This window comes from Bombina bombina, chromosome 11 (genome assembly GCF_027579735.1).
Source record: "Bombina bombina isolate aBomBom1 chromosome 11, aBomBom1.pri, whole genome shotgun sequence".
Taxonomy (NCBI): domain Eukaryota; kingdom Metazoa; phylum Chordata; class Amphibia; order Anura; family Bombinatoridae; genus Bombina; species Bombina bombina.
The window spans coordinates 19,480,614-19,508,058 of NC_069509.1; the positions used below are offsets into that span (position 1 = coordinate 19,480,614).

At 39.3% G+C, this 27,445-nt stretch overlaps 1 protein-coding gene across 1 annotated transcript; it reads left to right on the forward strand.

Annotated features, from left to right (window-relative positions):
- Positions 1-3,267: 3,267 nt before the first annotated feature.
- On the forward strand, positions 3,268-5,019 carry LOC128641602 (zinc finger MYM-type protein 6-like). Its single transcript, XM_053694141.1, has 2 exons — positions 3,268-3,277; positions 3,422-5,019. Exons 1-2 carry the CDS (start codon positions 3,268-3,270, stop codon positions 5,017-5,019), a joined length of 1,608 nt encoding a protein of 535 aa, XP_053550116.1.
- The last annotated feature ends 22,426 nt before the right edge of the window (positions 5,020-27,445 follow it).

Sequence of the window (27,445 nt, forward strand, 5' to 3'; positions counted from 1 at the left end):
CTATTCACAAATAACACTTGATATAAGTGAAATTGTATAACAAGAAACTCATAGATATAATATAAAGATTATATTTTAAATAGATGAATATAATTTGAAGATTGCTTATTGGTTAAAGTGAAAAGGGAATAAAGACCTGCAGCAATGCCTTAATTTGATTTACGGTAGGGTGGTTGTAGGGTATTGAGTAAGAAGCGCTACCAATATGAGACTAAGCTCTCTATGGATAGTTTATACGTCTGAGATAGCTAAAGTAGCACCTAATTTAGTAAGTATAGATCAGTACATAATTAAATTATAGTGAAGCCTAAGCTATGGTGAAAAGTAAATAGGTGATAAAAGGAGTGCGAGAAACTGTCTCCGCCACCCGGGCACGGGCCCTATGTCCGGGCAACGGACCAAACAGTTAATGTAGTCTAGTAATAAATTATGAATTTTTACAGGGAGCTACTCACCTCTATAGTGTTGAATATAGCTATAGGAGGTTAGTAAAACAGTAGAAAGGAGAAAGCGAACATGACTAAACCATGTGGGTAGAACAGAGTAGTAGTCTCCAGTGGTATTGTAGGATTGCATGTAAGAGTAGGGTGCAATTATTCATTGGCAACCAAATATTAAACAGTAAATTCATTTCCATGCGTAAAGCTGCAGTAGAACTCAACATGCATGTGAACACATATGCAGTGCATTAGGCAAGGAGTAGTATTAATATAGCCAAGCTGCGTATAGATTGGATTAACTCGAGCTAACAAAATAGGTAGTGTGAAATTATATTCAACAAACATTCAGTCAATGGGACAAGGGCTAAACCAGATAGAGGCACAGTAATAAGTTGCGCAGTTAGATGCCAAAACAAAGTGACTGCCACTAGCGCTCCCAAATCTCCCTTTGTGGATGGTAGATTTTATCTAAAACTCAAGGAGGGGTGTTAGGATGTATGTACTATGTGATATGAGATATGTGGTATAAGACATGGTATAAGATGAGATATAGGGGACTTCCAGATGAACTCCTCTCCTGGGGAGATGCCACCTATAGGTGATGAGGGAAAAGGGAGTAGGGGTATGACCCGCAGGCAACAAGAACCGGCGGGAAAGGGAGGAGAGGGGCCCAACAGAAATAAATAATGTGCTCTAGTAATGAGGTGGTACTGTGTCTGAAACTACAAACCTATAATATGAGATTTTGTGGGGTACAAAGGACAATACTAAGGGGAAACCCTTAGAGAGGGGATACGGAGCCGGTCTTAACAACCTAAATTTCAACTGCATACTTCTAGATATTGAGCTAAGTTTTACACCCTGGAGTATTGTAGATGAGAAAACCTGTACATTGGTTTGACTATATCTGATAATGAAAGCATGAGTGAACCATCCCGGCCGCAGACAGTTCACTAGGTATATGATATATAATAGTACAGTCAAATGATAATCACTTGAATATGGGGTTGTGAGTTATGAGACTAGAATTGTCGGTGTGAGATATGTGTGGTAAGCTGAGGAAATGTATTATAATTATTGAATTTTCAAAGTAAGTAAACAATAGCCTATATACTGAACTCCACCCATATGACAAATTAACCAGACATAGTGCCTGGAGAGCTAGTGATTCTATTCGAGTGCAGGCTAATTAGTAATCCACAATGGTTTGCAGTGTGTGTCAATTGCCCAAAAACAGAGGCACGTATATAAACCCTGTGCATAAGGTAAACAAGCATATATAAGTAATAACTGAACCTTGTATAAGGATGCACATTAGATAGATCTCAACTATTAAAGAAGGCATCATCATTTAACAAAAACTCCGACTTATAGAGCTTAGGGAAGAAAAACCTTGGCAGGAGTTCAGGGAGCATATTAGATACAGTTCTAGGTCCTCAAAGGATGATATAATGGCTTGATATCTAAATACCCAATATTAAATCCACCATTAAATGTGGCATGCTGAACTTTTGGGGTACTATAATGATAATCAAACATAGGGTAAGGTTATCTAATGCAAAGTCCCACAGTATAAAGTGTGTACATAAGCAAAAATATCAGAGTGAAAAGCAGTGAGAAAAATATAGCTGACAGGTAGCAGTGGACTGCAAAGCCAAACCCTCCTATATTTTGCATTGTTCGTCTCTATGATATATATGAAAACTTGTACAAAGATTAATAACAACCTATAGTATATGTTCATGAGACCAGAACTCCTAGAGCACAAAAAATTGCAAGTGCCTCTAACATATCAAGTTAAGCGTTAAGCCCTATAGGGGTAATATAACTATTATGTGACTATGGCTAAGCATATAATAGCATATCAAAATAAACTTGGCAAATGTCCATGTCACTATCTAACAGCGGTGGAAGTGTTGTGTTAGCTGCAACTGTCCATAAGGGTTGCTCATCAAGACCTCAAAATCACAGCTACAACCGTGCCAATGTTCAAAGTCCTATACACTACTCAAAAACATCATCCACAGGTCAGGCTCCCATACCGGTAACTAATAAAATATATCAGTGTCTCAATTTGTAATTTCGTGCTTTGTTGAAAGCCAAGTCAATGTCCATTATAACATCCTGAGTCAAGCCGGGGAGTGGAGACAGCATGCCATAGGTCAGTGTTCACCCGATCCCTAATCTATAAACCACCGGCTTAATTCCCTTCTGTCGCAGTGAAGGGACTATAGAATCGGTAATATTTCTCTGCATAGGGATTCCAGCAGCGTAACAGACCTGCAGGATGAAACTGTCCAGGATCGTAGAGATGCCAAAGAATCCTCCGCTATTCCGGTATGGCATAGAAGCTGAGTTCCCAGGTCGCAGCTCCACGTGGCAGGCAGTCACCAGCACGGGCCAGACAGGTATAATATCACTCATTTCCTGGATGACTGAGGCGTGATTTTCGTGATTAGCCCGCAGCCCAGGGCTCCGGATCTGAGAATCATTACCACAGTAGATTGAAGGCTGCGATGTGGTTAGATTTGGGGAAGGAGGTATTATAACAGGCTCCGACTTTGCCAACCGTTCTATGTTAGGCTGCTTAGCGGCTGGGATCCTAGGCTGTTCCAGACTCCTCACTGTTAAAGTGGATAGGTGATCCGTAATTACAATAAACACAGCTCTGAGATCATGCTCTAGTTGTTCAAAATGTTGCGAGATCGCTGTCAGCATAGAGGACTCCCATTTTTCAACGGCCTCCATATTGTTCTCCCGTGGTCTGAGAATCTTAATGCTGGTCCGTCTCTTGGTACTTCATCATTTGCTCTAAAAAAAAAGCCAAATGGGTTCGGGTACAGTAGGGGGCAAGTTAAGAGCCGAAGTATTAAGTAAATAAGTAAATATTTCCCCTAAAAGAGTTTTTTTAAGCTTTCTGCCCACGGAGCTTACAAAGGACACATCTTTCCTCGCTGGTTGCTAGCTCCGCCCCCCCTCAGTTGACTTTTTTATTCGAAAAAAGGAAGCACTTCATAGTGAAAAACGTGTGCTTGTTCAGGCTAGTACTACTGATAAGTCACTTTTAATGTCTTCTTATTTAGTTGCCAAAAGAATAGCCACATGTAAAAAACCATATTCTGATGGTGAAAACCTTATTAAGCCTTGTCTCATTGATGTTGCTAGCACAGTCTTTGGTCAGTCTGCTGCAGATAAACTGAAGCAAATACCACTTTCAAATGACACCATTGCTCGTCGAGTTTGTGATATGTCAGCAAATGTGGAGGCTCAACTCATTGAAAAACTTAAAAAATCAATATGGTTGTCACTTCAGTTAGATGAGTCAACTGATATTGCAGACAACAGTGTTTTAATAGCCTATGTACGGTATGCAGATTATGACATGGGTGATGTGGCAGAAGACATACTTTGTGTGTGTACATTACAAACATACACCACTAGCTCAGAAATATTCAGAATATTAAACGACTACATTGAGAATGCAGGTCTACAGTGGAAATACTGTGTAGGCCTATGTACTGATGGCGCTGCTAATATAACAGGTAGGCATTCAGGAGTGGGTGCTAAGATAAAAGAAGTGTCCCATCCCAACATAATGCTGACACACTGCTTTATTCACAAAGAGCACCTGGCTTCAAAGAAACTGTCCCCTGAACTCAATGATGTTCTTACACAAGCCACAACACTTGTAAATTATATAAAAAACTCTGCTCTGAACTCCAGATTGTTGGCTGTGCTCTGTGAAGAGATGGGATCAGATTACCAACACCTTTTGTACCATACAGAGGTAAGATGGCTATCAAGAGGTAGAGTGTTAAAGAGGCTTTTTGAAATGAGGAAGGAGGTAGAAGTGTTCTTACTGAGCAGAAAACATGAAATGGCTGGTTTATTTAAAGATGAAGAATGGGTGGCTAGACTTGCTTACCTGAGTGACATTTTCTCAAAGATAAATGAGTTAAACTTGGGTCTGCAAGGAGAAATGACAAATATTTTCACAGCAGCAGAAAAAGTGGAAGGTTTCAAGAAGAAACTATCTCTGTGGGTTGAAATGATTGAAAGAAATAATTTTGAAATGTTTGCAGCATTCAGTGAGTTTCACCAAGAAGACACTGGCTTTGACTTAGAAGTTGTAAAAAAACATATAAAAGAACATCTTGAAGCACTTTTGAAGGCATTCCAAAGCTATTTTCCTGAAGAAAAAGATCCCAGGAAAGAGAATATGTGGATAGTCAATCCATTTATTGGTCATGACAACAGCTTGCCTTATGAAGCCAAAGAAACTCTATTGGAACTCTCATGTGACAAACAACTTGAAAAAGATTTTCAGAACAAAAGTCTGACCAAGTTTTGGATGAAGGTGAAGGAGGAGTATAAACACTTACATGAAATAGCCATCAAGTTTCTTCTCTGTTTTGCTACTACTTATTTGTGTGAAACTGGTTTCTCAGCCATGACACTTTTAAAAACAAAACAAAGAAACAGGCTTCATCTTCAGGATTGTTTGAGACTGGCTGTTACTAATCTGAAACCGCAGTTGGACAAACTAATAAAGGAAAAGTGTCAGCAAAAGTCACATTAATTAACCTTTTCGTTATACATTTAGGCATAATATTTATTCTTTTTATGCCTGTTGATATTGTAATATTTCTATAGCTTTGTTGGTATTAATAAAGTTTTATGTCACATAATGTCTAGCTGTAATTTCTTCCAAACCTACTCCAACCCACTGCCGATGCTTACCGGGCCCTGGACAGGTCCGGCTAAAATTTACTGGGCCTTGTGGTCACTTAGGTTGAGAACCACTGGTCTACCATATAGTATGACACCTTATTGTGTTACTGTCTACCCTATAGTACGGCACCTTATTGTGTTACTGTCTAACTTATAGTATGACACCTTATTGTGTTACTGTCTACCCTATAGTATGGCACCTTATTTGTTACTGTCTACCCTAAAGTATGACATCTTATTGTGTTACTGTCTATTCTATAGTATGGCACCTTATAGTGTTACTGTCTACCCTATAGTACGGCACCTTATTGTGTTACTGCCTATTGTTTAGTATAGCATCTTATTGTGTTACAGTCTACCCTATAGTATGGCACATTATTGTGTTACTGTCTACCCTATAGTATAGCACCTTATTGTGTTACTGTCTACCCTATAGTATGGCACCTTGTGTTACTGTCTACCATATAGTATGGCACCTTATTGTGTTACTATCTACCCTATAGTATGGCACCTTATTGTGTTACTGTCTACCCTATAGTATGACACCTTATTGTTTAATTGTCTACTATATAGTATGGCACCTTTATTGTGTTACTGCCTACCCTATAGTATGGAACCTTATTGTGTTATTATCTACTATATTAGTATGGCACCTTATTGTGTTTCTGTCTACCCTATAGTATGACACGTTATTATGTTACTGTCTACCATATAGTATGACACCTTATTGTGTTACTGTCTACCCTATAGTACGGCACCTTATTGTGTTACTGTCTACCTAATAGTACGGCACCTTATTGTGTTACTGTCTACCTAATAGTATGGAACCTTATTGTGTTTCTGTCTACCCTATAGTATGGCACCTTATTGTGTTACTGTCTACTCTATAGTATGGCACCTTATTGTGTTATTGTCTACCCAATAGTATGACACCTTATTATGTTACTGTCTACCCTATAGTATGGCACCTTATTGTGTTTTTGTCTATTATATAGTATGGCACCTTTATTGTAATACTGCCTACCCTATAGAATGGAGCCTTATTGTGTTATTATCTACTATATTAGTATGGCACCTTATTGTGTTTCTGTCTACCCTATAGTATGACACCTTATTGTGTTACTGTCTACCCTATAGTATGACACCTTATTGTGTTACTGTCTACTCTATAGTATGGCACCTTATTGTGTTATTGTCTACCCTATAGTATGACACCTTATTGTGTTACTGTCTACCCTATAGTATGTCACCTTATTGTGTTATTGTCTACCCTATAGTATGACACCTTATTGTGTTACTGTCTACCCTATAGTATGGCACCTTATTGTGTTACTGTCTACCCTATAGTATGACACCTTATTGTGTTATTGTCTACCCTATAGTATGACACCTTATTGTGTTACTGTCTACCCTATAGTATGGCACCTTATGGTGTTACTGTCTACCATATAGTATGACACCTTATTGTGTTACTGTCTACCCTATAGTACGGCACCTTATTGTGTTACTGTCTATCCTATAGTATGGCACCTTATTTTGTTACTGTCTACCATATAGTATGACACCTTATTGTGTTACTGTCTACCCTATAGTAAGGCACCTTATTGTGTTACTGTCTAACTTATAGTATAACACCTTATTGTGTTACTGTCTACCCTATAGTATGGCACCTTATTGTGTTACTGTCTACCATATAGTATGACACCTTATTGTGTTACTGTCTACACTATAGTACGGCACCTTATTGTTTTACTGTCTAACTTATAGTATGGCACCTTATTGTGTTACTGTCTACCCTATAGTATGGCACCTTATTGTGTTACTGTCTATCCTATAGTATGGCACCTTATTTTGTTACTGTCTACCATATAGTATGAAACCTTATTGTTTTACTGTCTACCCTATAGTAAGGCAACTTATTGTGTTACTGTCTAACTTATAGTATGACACCTTATTGTGTTACTGTCTACCCTATAGTATGGCACCTTATTGTGTTACTGTCTACCATATAGTATGACACCTTATTGTGTTACTGTCTACCCTATAGCACGGCACCTTATTGTGTTACTGTCTAACTTATAGTATGGCACCTTATTGTGTTACTGTCTATCCTATAGTATGGCACCTTATTGTGTTACTGTCTACCCTATAGTATGGCACCTTATTGTGTTACTGTCTATCCTATAGTATGGCACCTTATTATGTTACTGCCTACCCTATAGTATGGCACCTTATTCTGTTTCTGTCTACCCTATAGTAAGGCACCTTATTGTGTTACTGTCTATCCAATATTATGGCACCTTATTGTGTTACTGTCTACCATATAGTATGGCACCTTATTGTGTTACTGTCTACCCTATAGTATGGCACCTTATTGTGTTACTGTCTATCCTATAGTATGGCACCTTATTGTGTTACTGTCCACCTTATAGTATGGTACCTTTTTGTGTTACTGTCTACCCTATAGTATGGCATCTTATTGTGTTACTGTCTACCATATAGTGTGGCACCTTATTGTTTTACTGCCTACCATATAGTATGGCACCTTACTGTGTTACCGTCTATCCTATAGTATTGCACCTTATTTTGTTACTGTCTACTATATAGTATGGCACCTTATTGTGTTACTGTCTACCCTATAGTATGGCAACTTATTGTTTTACTGTCTAACCTATAGTATGGCACCTTATTGTGTTACTGTCTAAGATATAGTATGGCACCTTATTGTGTTACTGTCTACTATATAGTATGGCACCTTATTGCATTACTGTCTATCCTATAGTATGGCACCTTATTGTGTTACTGTCTATCCTATAGTATGACACCTTATTGTGTTACTGACTACCATATAGTATAGCACCTTGTTGTGTTACTGTCTACCCAATAGTATGGCACCTTATTGTGTTACTGTCTACCCTATACTATGGCGCCTTATTGTGTTACTGTCTACCCTATAGTATGGCACCTTATTGTGTTACTGTCTACCCAATAGTATGGCACCTTATTGTGTTACTGTCTACTCTATAGTATGGCACCTTATTGTGTTACTGTCATCCCTATAGTATGGCACCTTATTGTGTTACTGTCTACTCTATAGTATGGCACCTTATTGTGTTACTGTCATCCCTATAGTATGGCACCTTATTGTGTTACTGTCTACCCAATAGTATGGCACCTTATTGTGTTACTGTCTACTCTATAGTATGGCACCTTATTGTGTTACTGTCATCCCTATAGTATGGCACCTTATTGTGTTACTGCCTACCCTATAGTATGGAACCTTATTGTGTTATTATCTACTATATTAGAATGGCACCTTATTGTGTTTCTGTCTACCCTATAGTATGACACCTTATTATGTTACTGTCTACCCTATAGTACGGCACCTTATTGTGTTACTGTCTACCTAATAGTATGGAACCTTATTGTGTTTCTGTCTACCCTATAGTATGATACCTTATTGTGTTACTGTCTACCATATAGTATGGCACCTTATTGTGTTACTGTCTACTCTATAGTATGGCACCTTATTGTGTTATTGTCTACCCAATAGTATGACACCTTATTGTGTTACTGTCTACCCTATAGTATGGCACCTTATTGTGTTATTGTCTACTATATAGTATGGCACCTTTATTGTGTTACTGCCTACCCTATAGTATGGAACCTTATTGTGTTATTATCTACTATATAGTACGGCACCTTATTGTGTTTCTGTCTACCCTATAGTATGACACCTTATTGTGTTACTGTCTACCCTATAGTATGACACCTTATTGTGTTACTGTCTACCCTATAGTACGGCACCTTATTGTGATACTGTTTAACTTATAGTATGACACCTTATTGTGTTACTGTCTACCCTATAGTATGGCACCTTATTGTGTTACTGTCTATCCTATAGTATGGCACCTTATTTTGTTACTGTCTACCATATAGTTTGGCACCTTATTATGTTACTGCCTACCCTATAGTATGGCACCTTATTCTGTTTCTGTCTACCGTATAGTAAGGCACCTTATTGTGTTACTGTCTATCCTATAGTATGGCGCCTTATTGTGTTACTGTCTACCATATAGTATGGCACCTTATTGTGTTACTGTCTACCCTATAGTATGGCACCTTATTGTGTTACTGTCCACCTTATAGTATGGTACCTTTTTGTGTTACTGTCTACCCTATAGTATGGCATCTTATTGTGTTAATGTCTACCATATAGTGTGGCACCTTATTGTTTTACTGCCTACCATATAGTATGGCACCTTACTGTGTTACTGTCTATCCTATAGTATTGCACCTTATTTTGTTACTGTCTACCATATAGTATGGCACCTTTTTGTGTTACTGTCTACCCTATAGTATGGCAACTTATTGTTTTACTGTCTAACCTATAGTATTGCACCTTATTGTGTTACTGTCTAAGATATAGTATGGAACCTTATTGTGTTACTGTCTACTATATAGTATGGCACCTTATTGTGTTACTGTCTATCCTATAGTATGGCACCTTATTGTGTTACTGACTACCCTATAGTATGGCACCTTATTGTGTTACTGTCTACCATATAGTGTGGCTCCTTACTGTGCTACTGTCTACCATATAGTATAGCACCGTATTGTGTTACTGTCTACCCTATAGTATGGCACCTTATTGTGTTACTGTCTACCATATAGTGTGGCACCTTATTGTGTTACTGTCTACCATATAGTATAGCACCGTATTGTGTTACTGTCTACCCTATAGTATGGCACCTTATTGTGTTACTGTCTACCATATAGTGTGGCTCCTTACTGTGCTACTGTCTACCATATAGTATAGCACCGTATTGTGTTACTGTCTACCCTATAGTATGGCACCTTTTTGTGTTACTGTCTACCATATAGTATGGCACCTTATTGTGTTACTGTCTAAGATATAGTATGGCACCTTATTGTGTTACTGTCTACTATATAGTATGGCACCTTATTGTGTTACTGTCTACCCTATAGTAAGGTACCTTATTGTGTTACTTACTACCCTATAGTATGGCACCTTATTGTGTTACTGTCTACCATATAGTGTGGCTCTTACTGTGCTACTGTCTACCATATAATATAGCACCGTATTGTGTTACTGTCCTCTCTATAGTATGGCACCTTATTGTGTTACTGTCTACCATATAGTGTGGCACCTTATTGTGTTACTGTCTACCCTACAGTATGCCACCTTGTTGTGTTACTGTCTACCCTATAGTATGGCACCTTATTGTGTTACTGTCTACCATATAGTATGGCACCTTATTTGTTATTGTCTACCCTAATGTATGACACCTTATTGTGTTACTGTCTATTCTATAGTATGGCACCTTATAGTGTTACTGTCTACCCTATAGTACGGCACCTTATTGTGTTACTGCCTATTGTTTAGTATGGCATCTTATTGTGTTACAGTCTACCCTATAGTATGGCACCTTATTGTGTTACTGTCTACCCTATAGTATAGCACCTTATTGTGTTACTGTCTACCCTATAGTATGGCACCTTGTGTTACTGTCTACCATATAGTATGGCACCTTATTGTGTTACTGTCTACCCTATAGTATGGCACCTTATTGTGTTACTGTCTACCCTATAGTATGACACCTTATTGTTTAATTGTCTACTATATAGTATGGCACCTTTATTGTGTTACTGCCTACCCTATAGTATGGAACCTTATTGTGTTATTATCTACTATATTAGTATGGCACCTTATTGTGTTTCTGTCTACCCTATAGTATGACACCTTATTATGTTACTGTCTACCATATAGTATGACACCTTATTGTGTTACTGTCTACCCTATAGTACGGCACCTTATTGTGTTACTGTCTACCTAATAGTATGGAACCTTATTGTGTTTCTGTCTACCCTATAGTGTGATACCTTATTGTGTTACTGTCTACCATATAGTATGGCACCTTATTGTGTTACTGTCTACTCTATAGTATGGCACCTTATTGTGTTATTGTCTACTCTATAGTATGGCACCTTATTGTGTTACTGTCTACTCTATAGTATGGCACCTTATTGTGTTATTGTCTACCTAATAGTATGACACCTTATTGTGTTACTGTCTACCCTATAGTATGGCACCTTATTGTGTTTTTGTCTACTATATAGTATGGCACCTTTATTGTGTTACTGCCTACCCTATAGAATGGAACCTTATTGTGTTATTATCTACTATATTAGTATGGCACCTTATTGTGTTTCTGTCTACCCTATAGTATGACACCTTATTGTTTTACTGTCTACTCTATAGTATGGCACCTTATTGTGTTATTGTCTACTTTATAGTATGACACCTTATTGTGTTACTGTCTACCCTATAGTATGTCACCGTATGGTGTTATTGTCTACCCTATAGTAAGACACCTTATTGTGTTACTGTCTACCCTATAGTATGGCACCTTATTGTGTTACTGTCTACCCTATAGTATGACACCTTATTGTGTTACTGTCTACCCTATAGTATGACACCTTATTGTGTTACTATCTACCCTATAGTATGACACCTTATTGTGTTACTGTCTTCCCTATAGTACGGCACCTTATTGTGTTACTGCTTGTTCCTTTAATACACTGTATTCCCAGAACTGTTAAGGTAGCACAGATTGGGAATTAGTGTGAATTTTTATAGGAGAAAGTAAACTTCTTGAGTTTGCTAAATAAACAAACTAAATGAGCTGGTTAACCTTCCAGACTGAAGTAGTTAGAAGTTCCTGAAATCCGGAAGGTTGTGCAAAGTCTGATGGTAAAGGAGAGCTTGCTTTCAAATGAAAGTCTTTTAGACAGTAAACATATAATCCCTTTTGCTGCTGGTGCAACTGTTAACACAACTGGAGAAAACAGGAGGTTACTCTGAATCGGCTTCGGCTCCGGTCAGCTGTGTACTGGGGGAGGAGCAAGGTTGTCAATCAAGTTGAAGTCACGGCAGGCGAAACTTGCCGAAAAGGTGGGTTGTTTGTTTAGGGATTCCCCCCTTATTCTGGTTGTGCAGTGTATACCGCAATGAGAGTAAAGTGTACAGGCAGTCCTTTGTTTTTATAAAGCAGTCTGTGTAAGTAAATTCAGCGTGTTGTAGAAGCTGACGAAGGCTGTGTACACACAGCAGATGAATCTTGCAGTGACTGTCAGTTTCAGCAGTGGAGCGGTTTACACATTTGCAAATGCTGTTTAGGAATATAATAACGAACAGCTGTTAACAGGAATAGCTCTTATGGAAATTAATCCTAAGTGCAAAAGGAACGAATCTGTAGTTTGTAATCCAATAGGCTTGACTTAGCAGAGAAGCTGGCAATAACAAACCAGCAGCGTGGAGGTACTAAGAGAAATAACTAAGCACCTGTTTTTTGTCAGGTGATCACTTAAGTAGTGAAAAAAGTAAGAAAACTATGTGATGTGGAGGGAGAAAGGCAAAACACGGAGTGGAATCCTTACAGAAGCCCCCCTTCAAGGAAGCCGATCCTCGGCTTGATGCTTAGGCCTATGTGGGTAACGCCTATGGAAACGAGAGAGCAGCCTAGGGGTGTTAATGTGGGTGTAGGGTTCCCAACTATCTTCATCCGGTGAGTAGCCTTTCCACCTCACCAGATACTGCAACTGGCCGTTGCAAATTCTGGAGTCCAAGAGGTCCTGAACCTCAAAGGAGTCAACATCAAGGGGTACTGGCTCAGGAGGGAGTATAGTCTTCATGGTTGATGAAGTAGTAGCTGGTTTAAGGAGTGAAACATGGAAGGTGGAATGGATGGGTAACGATGACGGAAGATCAAGAGTAACTGCGTTGGAATTGATGACCTGAGTGATGGTAAAAGGACCGATGAACAAACCAGCTAATTTCTTGCTAGGAACGTGTATCTTGATGTTTTTATTCGAAAGGCAGACTTTATCGCCTACTGCATACATTGGAGAAGGTCTTCTACGAAGATCATAATATTTCTTTTGCACAGCTTGTGCATTTTTGATATTTGTACGTAAGAAGTGGAAGTTCTAGGCTATTTTTTTCAGAAGGTCGTCGACTGAAGGAGAATTTGGGATTACTGTGTCTTCTATGGAGAAAGTAGGGTGATAAGCATAATTGGCGAAAAAGGGGGAAAGACTGGTTGAACTGTTTTTGCTGTTATTGTATGCAAATTCTGCCATGTGAAGATATCGGGCCCACTCTGTTTGCTGGTAAGAGCAGTAGCAGCGAATGTACTGCTTGAGACATTGGTTTAATCTTTTGGTCTGGCCGTTGGTCTGAGGATGAAAAGCTGTACTTAATCAATGATCTATCTGTAGATGTTGAGAGAGAGACTTCCGGAACTTGGTGGTGAATTGAACACCTCTGTCAGTGGTTATGATATTAGGGATGCAAGAAAAGAAAAGATAAAAACAAGCGCAAAATGAACTAAAATCAAACACCTATAAAAGAGGAGGACTCCCAAAAAACTCCCCAAAGAACAGGAAAGGTATTTCAATAATTTATGGGTGCGCAAACCAAAGGAATGCCAAAGTTAATAGTTTAAAAGGGAGAAGGGAGACTACAGCTGGTACCAGAAAAATTTATTTTCCCTAATTAGGTAACCAAGTGCAACTTAAATATATATCATTAAAATGTAGCAAACAAATGTGTCCTGATTGCAAGCTCATGAATAAATTAGTTTAAAAATTATCTGAATTTAAACAAATTTATTATATTTTAATTTAAATTTATAAGCATGAATTGATTAAAAAAAACACAATTGGGGAATTCAAAGAAACACATAAGTTTTAAATTTCATTTGATCTTATAAATTTAATCTTATAAAAATCTGATAAAAGTAACCACATAAGTTGTAAAATATAAACTAATCTAACCAAATATTTAATCAGATGATATATATAGACCGGTCCTACTCTCTAAAACTAAATACACACTAATAATACAAAAAACACTAAATACACGCTAATAATACAAAAAACACTAAATACACGCTAATAATACAAAAAACACTAAATACACGCTAATAATACAAAAAACACTAAATACACGCTAATAATACAAAAAACACTAAATACACGCTAATAATACAAAAAACAATTCATACAAAAATTCATAAGAATAAAGAGAGACAAAGTTTAAAAAGTTGCTTCTTATTCAGAAACTGATACTCTTGTAAGGTCTTTCTCCACAGAATTCTCCTCACAGATCTTTCAGCACGGTGGTTGCAAACTGCAGGTTATTGGGTCTTCCCAGGGAGTGAGCGTCCTGAATCCTGAAAGCCGTCTGGGTGGGAGACAGAAGGTGTCTGCTTAGGTAGACGTCAAAATTTTCACAAGAAAAAAGCACATCGGTACTTACACATAGGTAACCGAAGATCGGCGTCGCATCAGGCTCTCCTTCCTACCAAGGGTCTTTAGTCTGCACTGGATCCTCCGCAGCTGCACTTTGAGCCCAGACACTGTGCACTCTTAAAGACAGACCCAGGGGAGATCCGAAGAAACGCCAAATAAGAATGACACACCTGTATAGGCGAATAGGAGCTGCAAACCAGCCCTTGATTAAAGACAACAAATATGTGAACACACACAGTGGCACACAATTACTGAGCAACGCGTTTCAAAGTCTTTGTCAAGCTCAGTCAATAGATCTATGATACCGGCTTTTTATACCCTCCAACGGTTGTTATTTTCAAATCCTTAAAGGGATAGCCTCTTGGTCATTCTTTGTTTCCTTAATATCCTATAATGTTACTTGTGTCTACAAACTTCAAACTAACACCTGTATCTACGGTGTTAGAAAGATTTCAATGTCTTTATCGGATTTCATCATTTCAAATATAGTTATAAAAATGAAAATGAGCATATTACAAGAAACCTAAATTCATATAAAAATCAATATAAAAATCAGAAAATAGATTGTACAAATAATTGTAAGATACATTTCATATTCCAGATTATATAAACCAATGAATTCTATTAGTTAAAATTGATATAGAAAAATTGGTGATTAGATATTAAAAACTCTATAAGCACCAAATCTTCTTCCTCCTATAAAAAAAGCCCATAAGTAACATAGCAATATTTGAAATACCTAAGTTATCTATAGAAACATATTAAAAACGTATTTTTAAAAAACTATTTAGAGAAACTAAAAATGAAAATAAGTATGAAGACAAATGAGCACATTACAAGAAACACCTAAGAAGAAACTTTTCAAATTATTTCTTTAAAAACCCCCATTCAGTTTTAATTCTCACTTCATATCTTTTTAGATATATATAATATAACTGCCAAATTATATATAATCATGAGCAAGAATAGTTCACATTAATCTTAAAATATAAATTCATTAGATTTGGCTTTTTGATTTCCTAAAAATAATTTTTTGAATGTAAAAGATGTTGCACATAGGTTACCCAATTTATATATCTTAAAAATTCATGTGAAAAATATAAAATATATAAAAAATGTATATAAAAATAATAATAATTCCATAAGCCCACCTAACTATTTCATAAAATCACCTAAGTCAAAATCTAAATTCATATAGAATAAGGGAACACTTGAATTCAGTTGAGAATATGAACCACCCCAGAAACCAAGATTTACCAGTTCCGAAACATTTCAGATGTGTAAAGGGGGAAATTTAAGTCATTTTTAGTCACCATTATAGATAAAGTATTATTAATATAGATAAAGTATTATTAATATAGATAAAGTATTATTAATATAGATAAAGTAAAGTATTATTAATATAGATAAAGTATTATTAATATAGATAAAGTATTATTAATATAGATAAAGTATTATTAATATAGATAAAGTAAAGTATTATTAATATAGATAAAGTATTATTAATATAGATAAAGTATTATTAATATAGATAAAAAGTACGTCCTAATTGGAGAGGGGGTGATATTAGAAATGAGCTTTTAAAATTAGAAGCAAAATGGATCTTTGTTCTCAAGACACTATACCCCAATGGATTGAATTTAGTGTATGGGAGTGAGCACAATGTTATCTATATGGCACACATGAACTAGCACTGACTGTCTGTAGTGCACTGGAGTGAGCACAATGTTATCTATATGGCACACATGAACTAGCACTGACTGACTGTAGTGCACTGGAGTGAGCACAATGTTATCTATATGGCACACATGAACTAGCACTGACTGTCTGTAGTGCACTGGAGTGAGCACAATGTTATCTATATGGCACACTTGAACTAGCACTGACTGTCTGTAGTGCACTGGAGTGAGCACAATGTTATCTATATGGCACACATGAACTAGCACTGACTGACTGTAGTGCACTGGAGTGAACACAATGTTATCTATATGGCACACATGAACTAGCACTGACTGACTGTAGTGCATGGAGTGAGCACAATGTTATCTATATGGCACACATGAACTAGCACTGACTGTCTGTAGTGCACTGGAGTGAACACAATGTTATCTATATGGCACACATGAACTAGCACTGACTGTCTGTAGTGCACTGGAGTGAGCACAATGTTATCTATATGGCACACATGAACTAGCACTGACTGACTGTAGTGCACTGGAGTGAACACAATGTTATCTATATGGCACACATGAACTAGCACTGACTGACTGTAGTGCATGGAGTGAACACAATGTTATCTATATGGCACACATGAACTAGCACTGACTGACTGTTGTGCATGGAGTGAACACAATGTTATCTATATGGCACACATGAACTAGCACTGACTGTTTGTAGTGCATGGGAGTGAGCACAATGTTATCTATATGGCACACATGAACTAGCACTGACTGACTGTAGTGCATGGAGTGAACACAATGTTACCTATATGGCACACATGAACTAGCACTGACTGACTGTAGTGCATGGGAGTGAGCACAATGTTATCTATATGGCACACATGAACTAGCACTGACTGACTGTAGTGCATGGAGTGAACACAATGTTACCTATATGGCACACATGAACTAGCACTGACTGGCTGTAGTGCATGGGAGTGAGCACAATGTTATCTATATGGCACACATGAACTAGCACTGGCTGACTGTAGTGCATGGAGTGAACACAATGTTATCTATATGGCACACATGAACTAGCACTGACTGACTGTAGTGCATGGGAGTGAGCACAATGTTATCTATATGGCACACATGAACTAGCACTGATAGGTTGTAGTGCATGGGAGTGAGCACAATGTTATCTATATGGCACACATGAACTAGCACTGACTGACTGTAGTGCATGGGAGTGAGCACAATGTTATCTATATGGCACACATGAACTAGCACTGACTGACTGTAGTGCACTGGAGTGAACACAATGTTATCTATATGGCACACATGAACTAGCACTGACTGTTTGTAGTGCACTGGAGTGAACACAATGTTATCTATATGGCACACATGAACTAGCACTGCCTGGCTCTAGTGCAGGGGAGTGAGCACAATGTTATCTATATGGCACACATGAACTAGCACTGACTGACTGTAGTGCATGGGAGTGAGCACAATGTTATCTATATGGCACACATGAACTAGCACTGATAGGTTGTAGTGAATGGGAGTGAGCACAATGTTATCTATATGGCACACATGAATTAGCACTGACTGTTTGTAGTGCACTGGAGTGAACACAATGTTATCTATATGGCACACATGAACTAGCACTGACTGACTGTAGTGCATGGGAGTGAGCACAATGTTATCTATATGGCACACATGAACTAGCACTGACTGACTGTAGTGCACTGGAGTGAACACAATGTTATCTATATGGCACACATGAACTAGCACTGACTGACTGTAGTGCATGGAGTGAACACAATGTTATCTATATGGCACACATGAACTAGCACTGACTGACTGTAGTGCATGGAGTGAGCACAATGTTATCTATATGGCACACATGAACTAGCACTGACTGACTGTAGTGCATGGGAGTGAGCACAATGTTATCTATATGGCACACATGAACTAGCACTGATAGGTTGTAGTGCATGGGAGTGAGCACAATGTTATCTATATGGCACACATGAACTAGCACTGACTGACTGTAGTGCATGGGAGTGAGCACAATGTTATCTATATGGCACACATGAACTAGCACTGACTGACTGTAGTGCACTGGAGTGAACACAATGTTATCTATATGGCACACATGAACTAGCCCTGACTGTTTGTAGTGCACTGGAGTGAACACAATGTTATCTATATGGCACACATGAACTAGCCCTGCCTGGCTCTAGTGCAGGGGAGTGAGCACAATGTTATCTATATGGCACACATGAACTAGCACTGACTGACTGTAGTGCATGGGAGTGAGCACAATGTTATCTATATGGCACACATGAACTAGCACTGATAGGTTGTAGTGAATGGGAGTGAGCACAATGTTATCTATATGGCACACATGAATTAGCACTGACTGTTTGTAGTGCACTAGAGTGAACACAATGTTATCTATATGGCACATATGAACTAGCACTGACTGACTGTAGTGCATGGGAGTGAGCACAATGTTATCAATATGGCACACATGAACTAGCACTGACTGACTGTAGTGCACTGGAGTGAACACAATGTTATCTATATGGCACACATGAACTAGCACTGACTGACTGTAGTGCATGGAGTGAGCACAATGTTATCTATATGGCACACATGAACTAGCACTGATAGGTTGTAGTGCATGGTAGTGAGCACAATGTTATCTATATGGCACACATGAACTAGCACTGACTGACTGTAGTGCATGGGAGTGAGCACAATGTTATCTATATGGCACACATGAACTAGCACTGACTGACTGTAGTGCATGGGAGTGAACACAATGTTATCTATATGGCACACATGAACTAGCACTGACTGACTGTAGTGCATGGGAGTGAGCACAATGTTATCTATATGGCACACATGAACTAGCACTGACTGACTGTAGTGCATGGGAGTGAGCACAATGTTATCTATATGGCACACATGAACTAGCAGTGACTGACTGTAGTGCACTGGAGTGAGCACAATGTTATCTATATGGCAAACATGAACTAGCACTGACTGGCTGTAGTGCACTGGAGTGAACACAATGTTATCTATATGGCACACATGAACTAGCACTGACTGACTGTAGTGCATGGGAGTGAGCACAATGTTATCTATATGGCACACATGAACTAGCACTGACTGTTTGTAGTGCAATGGAGTGAGCACAATGTTATCTATATGGCACACATGAACTAGCACTGACTGGCTCTAGTGGAGGGGAGTGAGCACAATGTTACCTATATGGCACACATGAACTAGCACTGACTGTCTGTAGTGCACTGGAGTGAGCACAATGTTATCTATATGGCACACATGAACTAGCACTGACTGGCTCTAGTGGAGGGGTGTGAGCACAATGTTATCTATATGGCACACATGAACTAGCACTGACTGACTGTAGTGCATGGGAGTGAGCACAATGTTATCTATATGGCACACATGAACTAGCACTGATAGGTTGTAGTGCATGGGAGTGAACACAATGTTATCTATATGGCACACATGAACTAGCACTGACTGGTTGTAGTGCATGGAGTGAACACAATTGTATCTATATGGCACACATGAACAAGCACTGACTGACTATAGTGCATGGGAGTGAGCACAATGTTATCTATATGGCACACATGAACTAGCACTGATAGGTTGTAGTGCATGGGAGTGAACACAATGTTATCTATATGGCACACATGAACTAGCACTGACTGACTATAGTGCATGGGAGTGAGCACAATGTTATCTATATGGCACACATGAACTAGCACTGACTGACTATAGTGCATGGGAGTGAGCACAATGTTATCTATATGGCACACATGAACTAGCACTGACTGACTATAGTGCATGGGAGTGAGCACAATGTTATCTATATGGCACACATGAACTAGCACTGACTGACTATAGTGCATGGGAGTGAGCACAATGTTATCTATATGGCACACATGAACTAGCACTGGCTGACTGTAGTGCATGGGAGTGAACACAATTGTATCTATATGGCACACATGAACTAGCACTGAACTAGCACTGACTGACTGTAGTGCATGGGACTGAACACAATTGTATCTATATGGCACACATGAACTAGCACTGACTGACTATAGTGCATGGGAGTGAGCACAATGTTATCTATATGGCACACATGAACTAGCACTGGCTGACTGTAGTGCATGGGAGTGAACACAATTGTATCTATATGGCACACATGAACTAGCACTAAACTAGCACTGACTGACTGTAGTACATGGGACTGAACACAATTGTATCTATATGGCACACATGAACTAGCACTGAATTAGCACGTACTGGCTGTAGTGCATTGGAGTGAACACAAAGGGGCTGATTTACCAAGCGGTCAATCGGCCCCAATGCAGCTGTTTCCGTGCGAGTCTTCAGCCTCGCTGGAAACAGCAGTAAAGAAGCAGGGGTCTTAAGACCACTGCTCCCTAACTGGTCGGAACACTTAGCTATAGCTCTGATTGTAATTATCATTATTATTTACATTTGTGATCCTGGGGCACAGTAGTTCTGCTTTATACCAGAGTTTTCTGACCGTTTATAAATATGTCACTTCCAGTAACTAATGTTGGTTACAGGGAGGAAACTTAAATCATTACAACCTATGGAAAGCAAGATGATTTATTTCTTAAAATATATAAAAAAAATCGCACTGAATTTCATATCTGTATAAAATGTTGAATAGATGGACACTTTCAGTGAAATAAGTCATTTTCTTTTATTCCATACAACAGTTTTGTAGCATATTATTATTTTTTAGTTATTTGATCTGTTTATAAGCTGTGAGATATTTCTTATTTACAAATCGCTAAGCATAGACATGATATACACAAGCATTACACAGCAGCATTTATAATTCAGTTATATCAGTTTACAGTAAATAGAAAGTGAAACAAACAGATCTGGTTATTTCTGGAAGTCACGTGTGCAACAATAAGGGGGTAATATGTACCCTGTATTATCAGACTATGCTGTGGCCTCCTATAGATATAGCCATTAGGGAAAACATTATAATCCCAGGAACACTATAAGATTTTATTTCCTAATTTTACCAGAAAAATGAAATTGCCAATGAGTAAAAAACTAGATATTTTTTTTTAATGTACAGAATGCAATTATTTAGTGTTTCCTTTGTGTTGAACATCTGGCTGCTTGCTACATGCAGGGTTTGTATTAGTGACTGGCTTCTTGCTACCTGCAGGTTTTGTATTAGTGACTGGCTTCTTGCTACCTGCAGGTTTTGTATTAGTGACTGGCTGCTTGCTATTGCTACCTGCAGGTTTTGTATTAGTGACTGGCTGCTTGCTACATGCAGGTTTTGTATCAGTGACTGGCTGCTTGCTACATGCAGGTTTTGTATTAGTGACTGGCTGCTTGCTACATGCAGGTTTTGTATTAGTGACTGGCTGCTTGCTACATGCAAGTTTTGTATTAGTGACTGGCTGCTTGCTACATGCAGGTTTTGTATTAGTGACTGGCTGCTTGCTACATGCAAGTTTTGTATTAGTGACTGGCTGCTTGCTACATGCAGGTTTTGTATTAGTGACTGGCTGCTTGCTACATGCAAGTTTTGTATTAGTGACTGGCTGCTTGCTACATGCAAGTTTTGTATTAGTGACTGGCTGCTTGCTACATGCAGGTTTTGTATTAATGACTGGCTGCTTGCTACATGCAGGTTTTGTATTAGTGACTGGCTGCTTGCTACATGCAGGTTTTGTATTAATGACTGGCTGCTTGCTACATGCAAGTTTTGTATTAGTGACTGGCTGCTTGCTACATGCAGGTTTTGTATTAGTGACTGGCTGCTTGCTACATGCAGGTTTTGTATTAATGACTGGCTGCTTGCTACATGCAGGTTTTGTATTAGTGATTGGATGCTTGCTACATGCAGGTTTTGTATTAATGACTGGCTGCTTGCTACATGCAGGTTTTGTATTAGTGACTGGCTGCTTGCTACATGCAGGTTTTGTATTAGTGACTGGCTGCTTGCTACATGCAGGTTTTGTATTAGTGACTGGCTGCTTGCTACATGCAGGTTTTGTATTAATGACTGGCTGCTTGCTACATGCAGGTTTTGTATTAGTGACTGGCTGCTTGCTACATGCAGGTTTTGTATTAGTGACTGGCTGCTTGCTACATGCAAGTTTTGTATTAATGACTGGCTTCTTGCTAAATGCAGGTTTTGTATTAGTGACTGGCTGCTTGCTACATGCAGGTTTGTATTAGTGATTGGCTGCTTGCTACATGCAGGTTTTGTATTAGTGACTGGCTGCTTGCTACATGCAGGTTTTGTATTAGTGACTGGCTGCTTGCTACATGCAGGTTTTGTATTAGTGACTGGCTGCTTGCTACATGCAGGTTTTGTATTAGTGACTGGCTGCTTGCTACATGCAGGTTTTGTATTAGTGACTGGCTGCTTGCTACATGCAGGTTTTGTATTAATGACTGGCTTCTTGCTAAATGCAGGTTTTGTATTAGTGACTGGCTTCTTGCTACATGCAGGTTTTGTATTTGTGACTGGCTGCTTACTACATGCAGGTTTTGTATTAGTGACTGGCTGCTTGCTACATGCAGGTTTTGTATCAACGACTGACTGCTTGCTACATGCAGGTTTTGTATTAGTGACTGGCTGCTTGCTACATGCAGGTTGGTTTTGTATTAATGACTGGCTGCTTGCTACATGCAGGTTTTGTATTAGTGACTGGCTGCTTGCTACATGCAGGTTTTGTATTAATGACTGGCTGCTTGCTACATGCAGGTTTTGTATTAATGACTGGCTGCTTGCTACATGCAGGTTTTGTATTAGTGACTGGCTGCTTGCTACATGCAGGTTTTGTATTAATGTTTAGCTGCTTGCTACATGCAAGTTTTGTATTAATGACTGGCTTCTTGCTACATGCAGGTTTTGTATTATTGACTGGCTGCTTGCTACATGCAGGTTTTGTATTAATGACTGGCTTCTTGCTACATGCAGGTTTTGTATTAGTGACTGGCTGCTTGCTACATGCAGGTTTTGTATTAATGACTGGCTGCTTGCTACATGCAAGTTTTGTATTAATGACTGGCTTCTTGCTACATGCAGGTTGTGTATCAGTGACTGGCTTCTTGCTACATGCAGGTTTTGTTTTAGTGACTGACTGCTTGCTACATGCAGGTTTTGTATTAATGACTGGCTGCTTGCTACATCCAGGTTTTGTATCAGTGACTGACTGCTTGCTACATGCAGGTTTTGTATCAGTGACTGGCTGCTTGCTACATGCAGGTTTTGTATTAGTGACTGGCTGCTTGCTACATGCAGGTTGTGTTTTAGTGACTGACTGCTTGCTACATGCAGGTTTTGTATCAGTGACTGGCTGCTTGCGACATGCAGGTTTTGTATTAGTGACTGGCTGCTTGCTACATGCAGGTTTTGTACCAGTGACTGACTGCTTGCTACATGCAGGTTTTGTATTAGTGACTGGCTGCTTGCTACATGCAGGTTGTGTTTTAGTGACTGGCTGCTTGCTACATGCAGGTTTTGTATAAGTGACTGGCTGCTTGCTACATGCAGGTTTTGTATTAGTGACTGGCTGCTTGCTACATGCAGGTTTTGTATTAGTGACTGGCTGCTTGCTACATGCAGGTTTTGTACCAGTGACTGACTGCTTGCTACATGCAGGTTTTGTATTAGTGACTGGCTGCTTGCTACATGCAGGTTTTGCATCAGTGACTAGCTGCTTGCTACATGCAGGTTTTGCATCAGTGACTAGCTGCTTGCTACATGCAGATTTTGTATCAATGACTGGCTGCTTGCTAAATACAGGTTTTGTATTAGTGACTGGTTGCTTGCTACATGCAGGTTTTGTATTAGTGACTGGCTGCTTGCTACATGCAGGTTTTGTATCAGTGACTGGCTACTTGCTACATGCAGGTTTTGTATTAATGACTGGCTGCTTGCTGCATGCAGGTTTTGTATCAGTGACTGGCTGCTTGCTACATGCAGGTTTTGTATTAGTGACTGGCTGCTTGCTACATGCAGGTTGTGTTTTAGTGACTGACTGCTTGCTACATGCAGGTTTTGTATCAGTGACTGGCTGCTTGATACATGCAGGTTTTGTATTAGTGACTGGCTGCTTGCTACATGCAGGTTTTGTATTAGTGACTGGCTGCTTGCTACATGCAGGTTTTGTATTAGTGACTGGCTGCTTGCTACATGCACATTTTTTATTAGTGACTGGCTGCTTGCTACATGCAGGTTTTGTATTAGTGACTGGCTGCTTGCTACATGCAGGTTTTGTATTAGTGACTGGCTGTTTGCTACATGCAGGTTTTGTACCAGTGACTGGCTGCTTGCTACATGCAGGTTTTGTATTAGTGACTGGCTGCTTGCTACATGCAGGTTTTGCATCATTGACTAGCTGCTTGCTACATGCAGGTTTTGTATTTGTGACCGGCTGCTTGCTTCATGCAGGTTTTGTATTAATGACTGGTTGCTTGCTACATGCAGGTTTTGTATCAGTGACTGGCTGCTTGCTACATGCAGGTTTTGTATTAGTGACTGGCTGCTTGCTACATGCAGGTTTTGTATTAGTGACTGGCTGCTTGCTACATGCAGGTTTTGTATTAGTGACTGGCTGCTTGCTACATGCAGGTTTTGTATCAGTGACTGGCTGCTTGCTACATGCAGGTTTTGTATTAGTGACTGGCTGCTTGCTACATGCAGGTTTTGTATTAGTGACTGGCTGCTTGCTACATGCAGGTTTTGTATTAGTGACTGGCTGCTTGCTACATGCAGGTTTTGTATTAGTGACTGGCTGCTTGCTTCATGCAGGTTTTGTATTAGTGACTGGCTGCTTGCTACATGCAGGTTTTGTATTAGTGACTGGCTGCTTGCTACATGCAGGTTTTGTATCAGTGACTGGCTGCTTGCTACATGCAAGTTTTGTATTAGTGACTGGCTGCTTGCTACATGCAGGTTTTGTATTAGTGACTGGCTGCTTGCTACATGCAGGTTTTGTATTAGTGACTGGCTGCTTGCTACATGCAGGTTTTGTATCAGTGACTGGCTGCTTGCTACATGCAGGTTTTGTATTAGTGACTGGCTGCTTGCTACATGCAGGTTTTGTATCAGTGACTGGCTGCTTGCTACATGCAGGTTTTGTATTAGTGACTGGCTGCTTGCTACATGCAGGTTTTGTATTAGTGACTGGCTGCTTGCTACATGCAGGTTTTGTATTAGTGACTGGCTGCTTGCTACATGCAGGTTTTGTATCAGTGACTGGCTGCTTGCTACATGCAGGTTTTGTATTAGTGACTGGCTGCTTGCTACATGCAGGTTTTGTATCAGTGACTGGCTGCTTGCTACATGCAGGTTTTGTATTAGTGACTGGCTGCTTGCTACATACAGGTTTTGTATTTGTGACCGGTTGCTTGCTTCATGCAGGTTTTGTATTAGTGACTGGCTGCTTGCTACATGCAGGTTTTGTATCAGTGACTGGCTGCTTGCTACATGCAGGTTTTGTATTAGTGACTGGCTGCTTGCTACATGCAGGTTTTGTATTAGTGACTGGCTGCTTGCTACATGCAAGTTTTGTATTAGTGACTGGCTGCTTGCTACATGCAGGTTTTGTATTAGTGACTGGCTGCTTGCTACATGCAGGTTTTGTATCAGTGACTGGCTGCTTGCTACATGCAGGTTTTGTATCAGTGACTGGCTGCTTGCTCCATGCAGGTTTTGTATTTGTGACCGGTTGCTTGCTTCATGCAGGTTTTGTATTTGTGACCGGTTGCTTGCTACATGCAGGTTTTGTATTAGTGACTGGCTGCTTGCTACATGCAGGTTTTGTATTAGTGACTGGCTGCTTGCTACATGCAGGTTTTGTATCAGTGACTGGCTGCTTGCTACATGCAGGTTTTGTATCAGTGACTGGCTTCTTGCTACATGCAGGTTTTGTATCAGTGACTGGCTGCTTGCTACATGCAGGTTTTGTATCAGTGACTGGCTGCTTGCTACATGCAGGTTTTGTATCAGTGACTGGCTGCTTGCTACATGCAGGTTTTGTATCAGTGACTGGCTGCTTGCTACATGCAGGTTTTGTATTAGTGACTAAGGAAGCATCAGCAGCTACCTGTATAGAAGAACAGAGTGTTAGACAAACACACATCAGCTACAGAAGCTGAAGTCGTACAGGAGAAAGATGGCAGTGAGCTCCAGAGGAGATGCACAGAAAAACCCTTAGGGCTAGATTACAAGTGAGGCGCAAACGGTTTTGCATTAAGGTAATTGTGTTTTTGTGAGCCATTTTTATTTTACTGATATTACAAGTGGAGCGAAATCGCAATTGTGCTAGCGCAATCACCGTTTACCTTTCAATCCTTTCTGCAATCTCAGAGCTGTAGTTAACTGTTTTCCGAAACCAAAAGATTCAATTTTAAAGATTCAATTTTAAATTTTGTGTCGCACAGAACGCTTCAAAAATACATTAAAAAGTACAGTTATACTCACATTAACACTGTCTAATAAACGTTATTCTGAAAAAATATTGCACAAAATGTTATAAGGGCTCAAAGATTGGAGATCTTGGGTGTAAAAAATTATAATTTTGCAAATGGCTTTTACATTGAGACACATAAAGTACATATACATTGCTAAGGGCTCGATTTATCAAGCCGTTTGCCTCATTACGACTGCAGGTTTTCACAAGAGAACCTGCAGTCTGTATTTATCAAGCAGCGATCATCAGACCGCTGCTTTCTAGCCTCTTCTCCACCTCTTAGGTGGTGAATTTCAATCTCCCCTGTCTTGTCCGACCAGGGAGATTAACAGCTCCTGCCCATGCGTGATTGGCTTTGCGCGGACGCTGTCGGCATTTATCATTGCACAAACAGTTCTGGTGAACTGCTTGTGCAATGCCGCCTCCTGCAGATTTGCGGCCAATTGGCCGCTATTAGGGGTGTCAATCAACCCGATCATATGCTTCTTGATGCTTGTTTCTGGCGAGCCTGAAGGCTCGTTCAGAAACAGGGGTATACGGCCCCATTCAGCCCCTTTGTGCTTTCTATTTTATATCACTTTAATCTTCAGATTCAATTTTAAATTTTGTGTTTAATATTTTATTTTGTATACAGCAGTGTATTTAGGTTTTGATTTTACACATTCTGATGATGCCTTTACAGTTTCTGTGTAACTCTAACAAATTAGACTCATACTTTGCACATTTATGTGTATCATTTACAAATTAG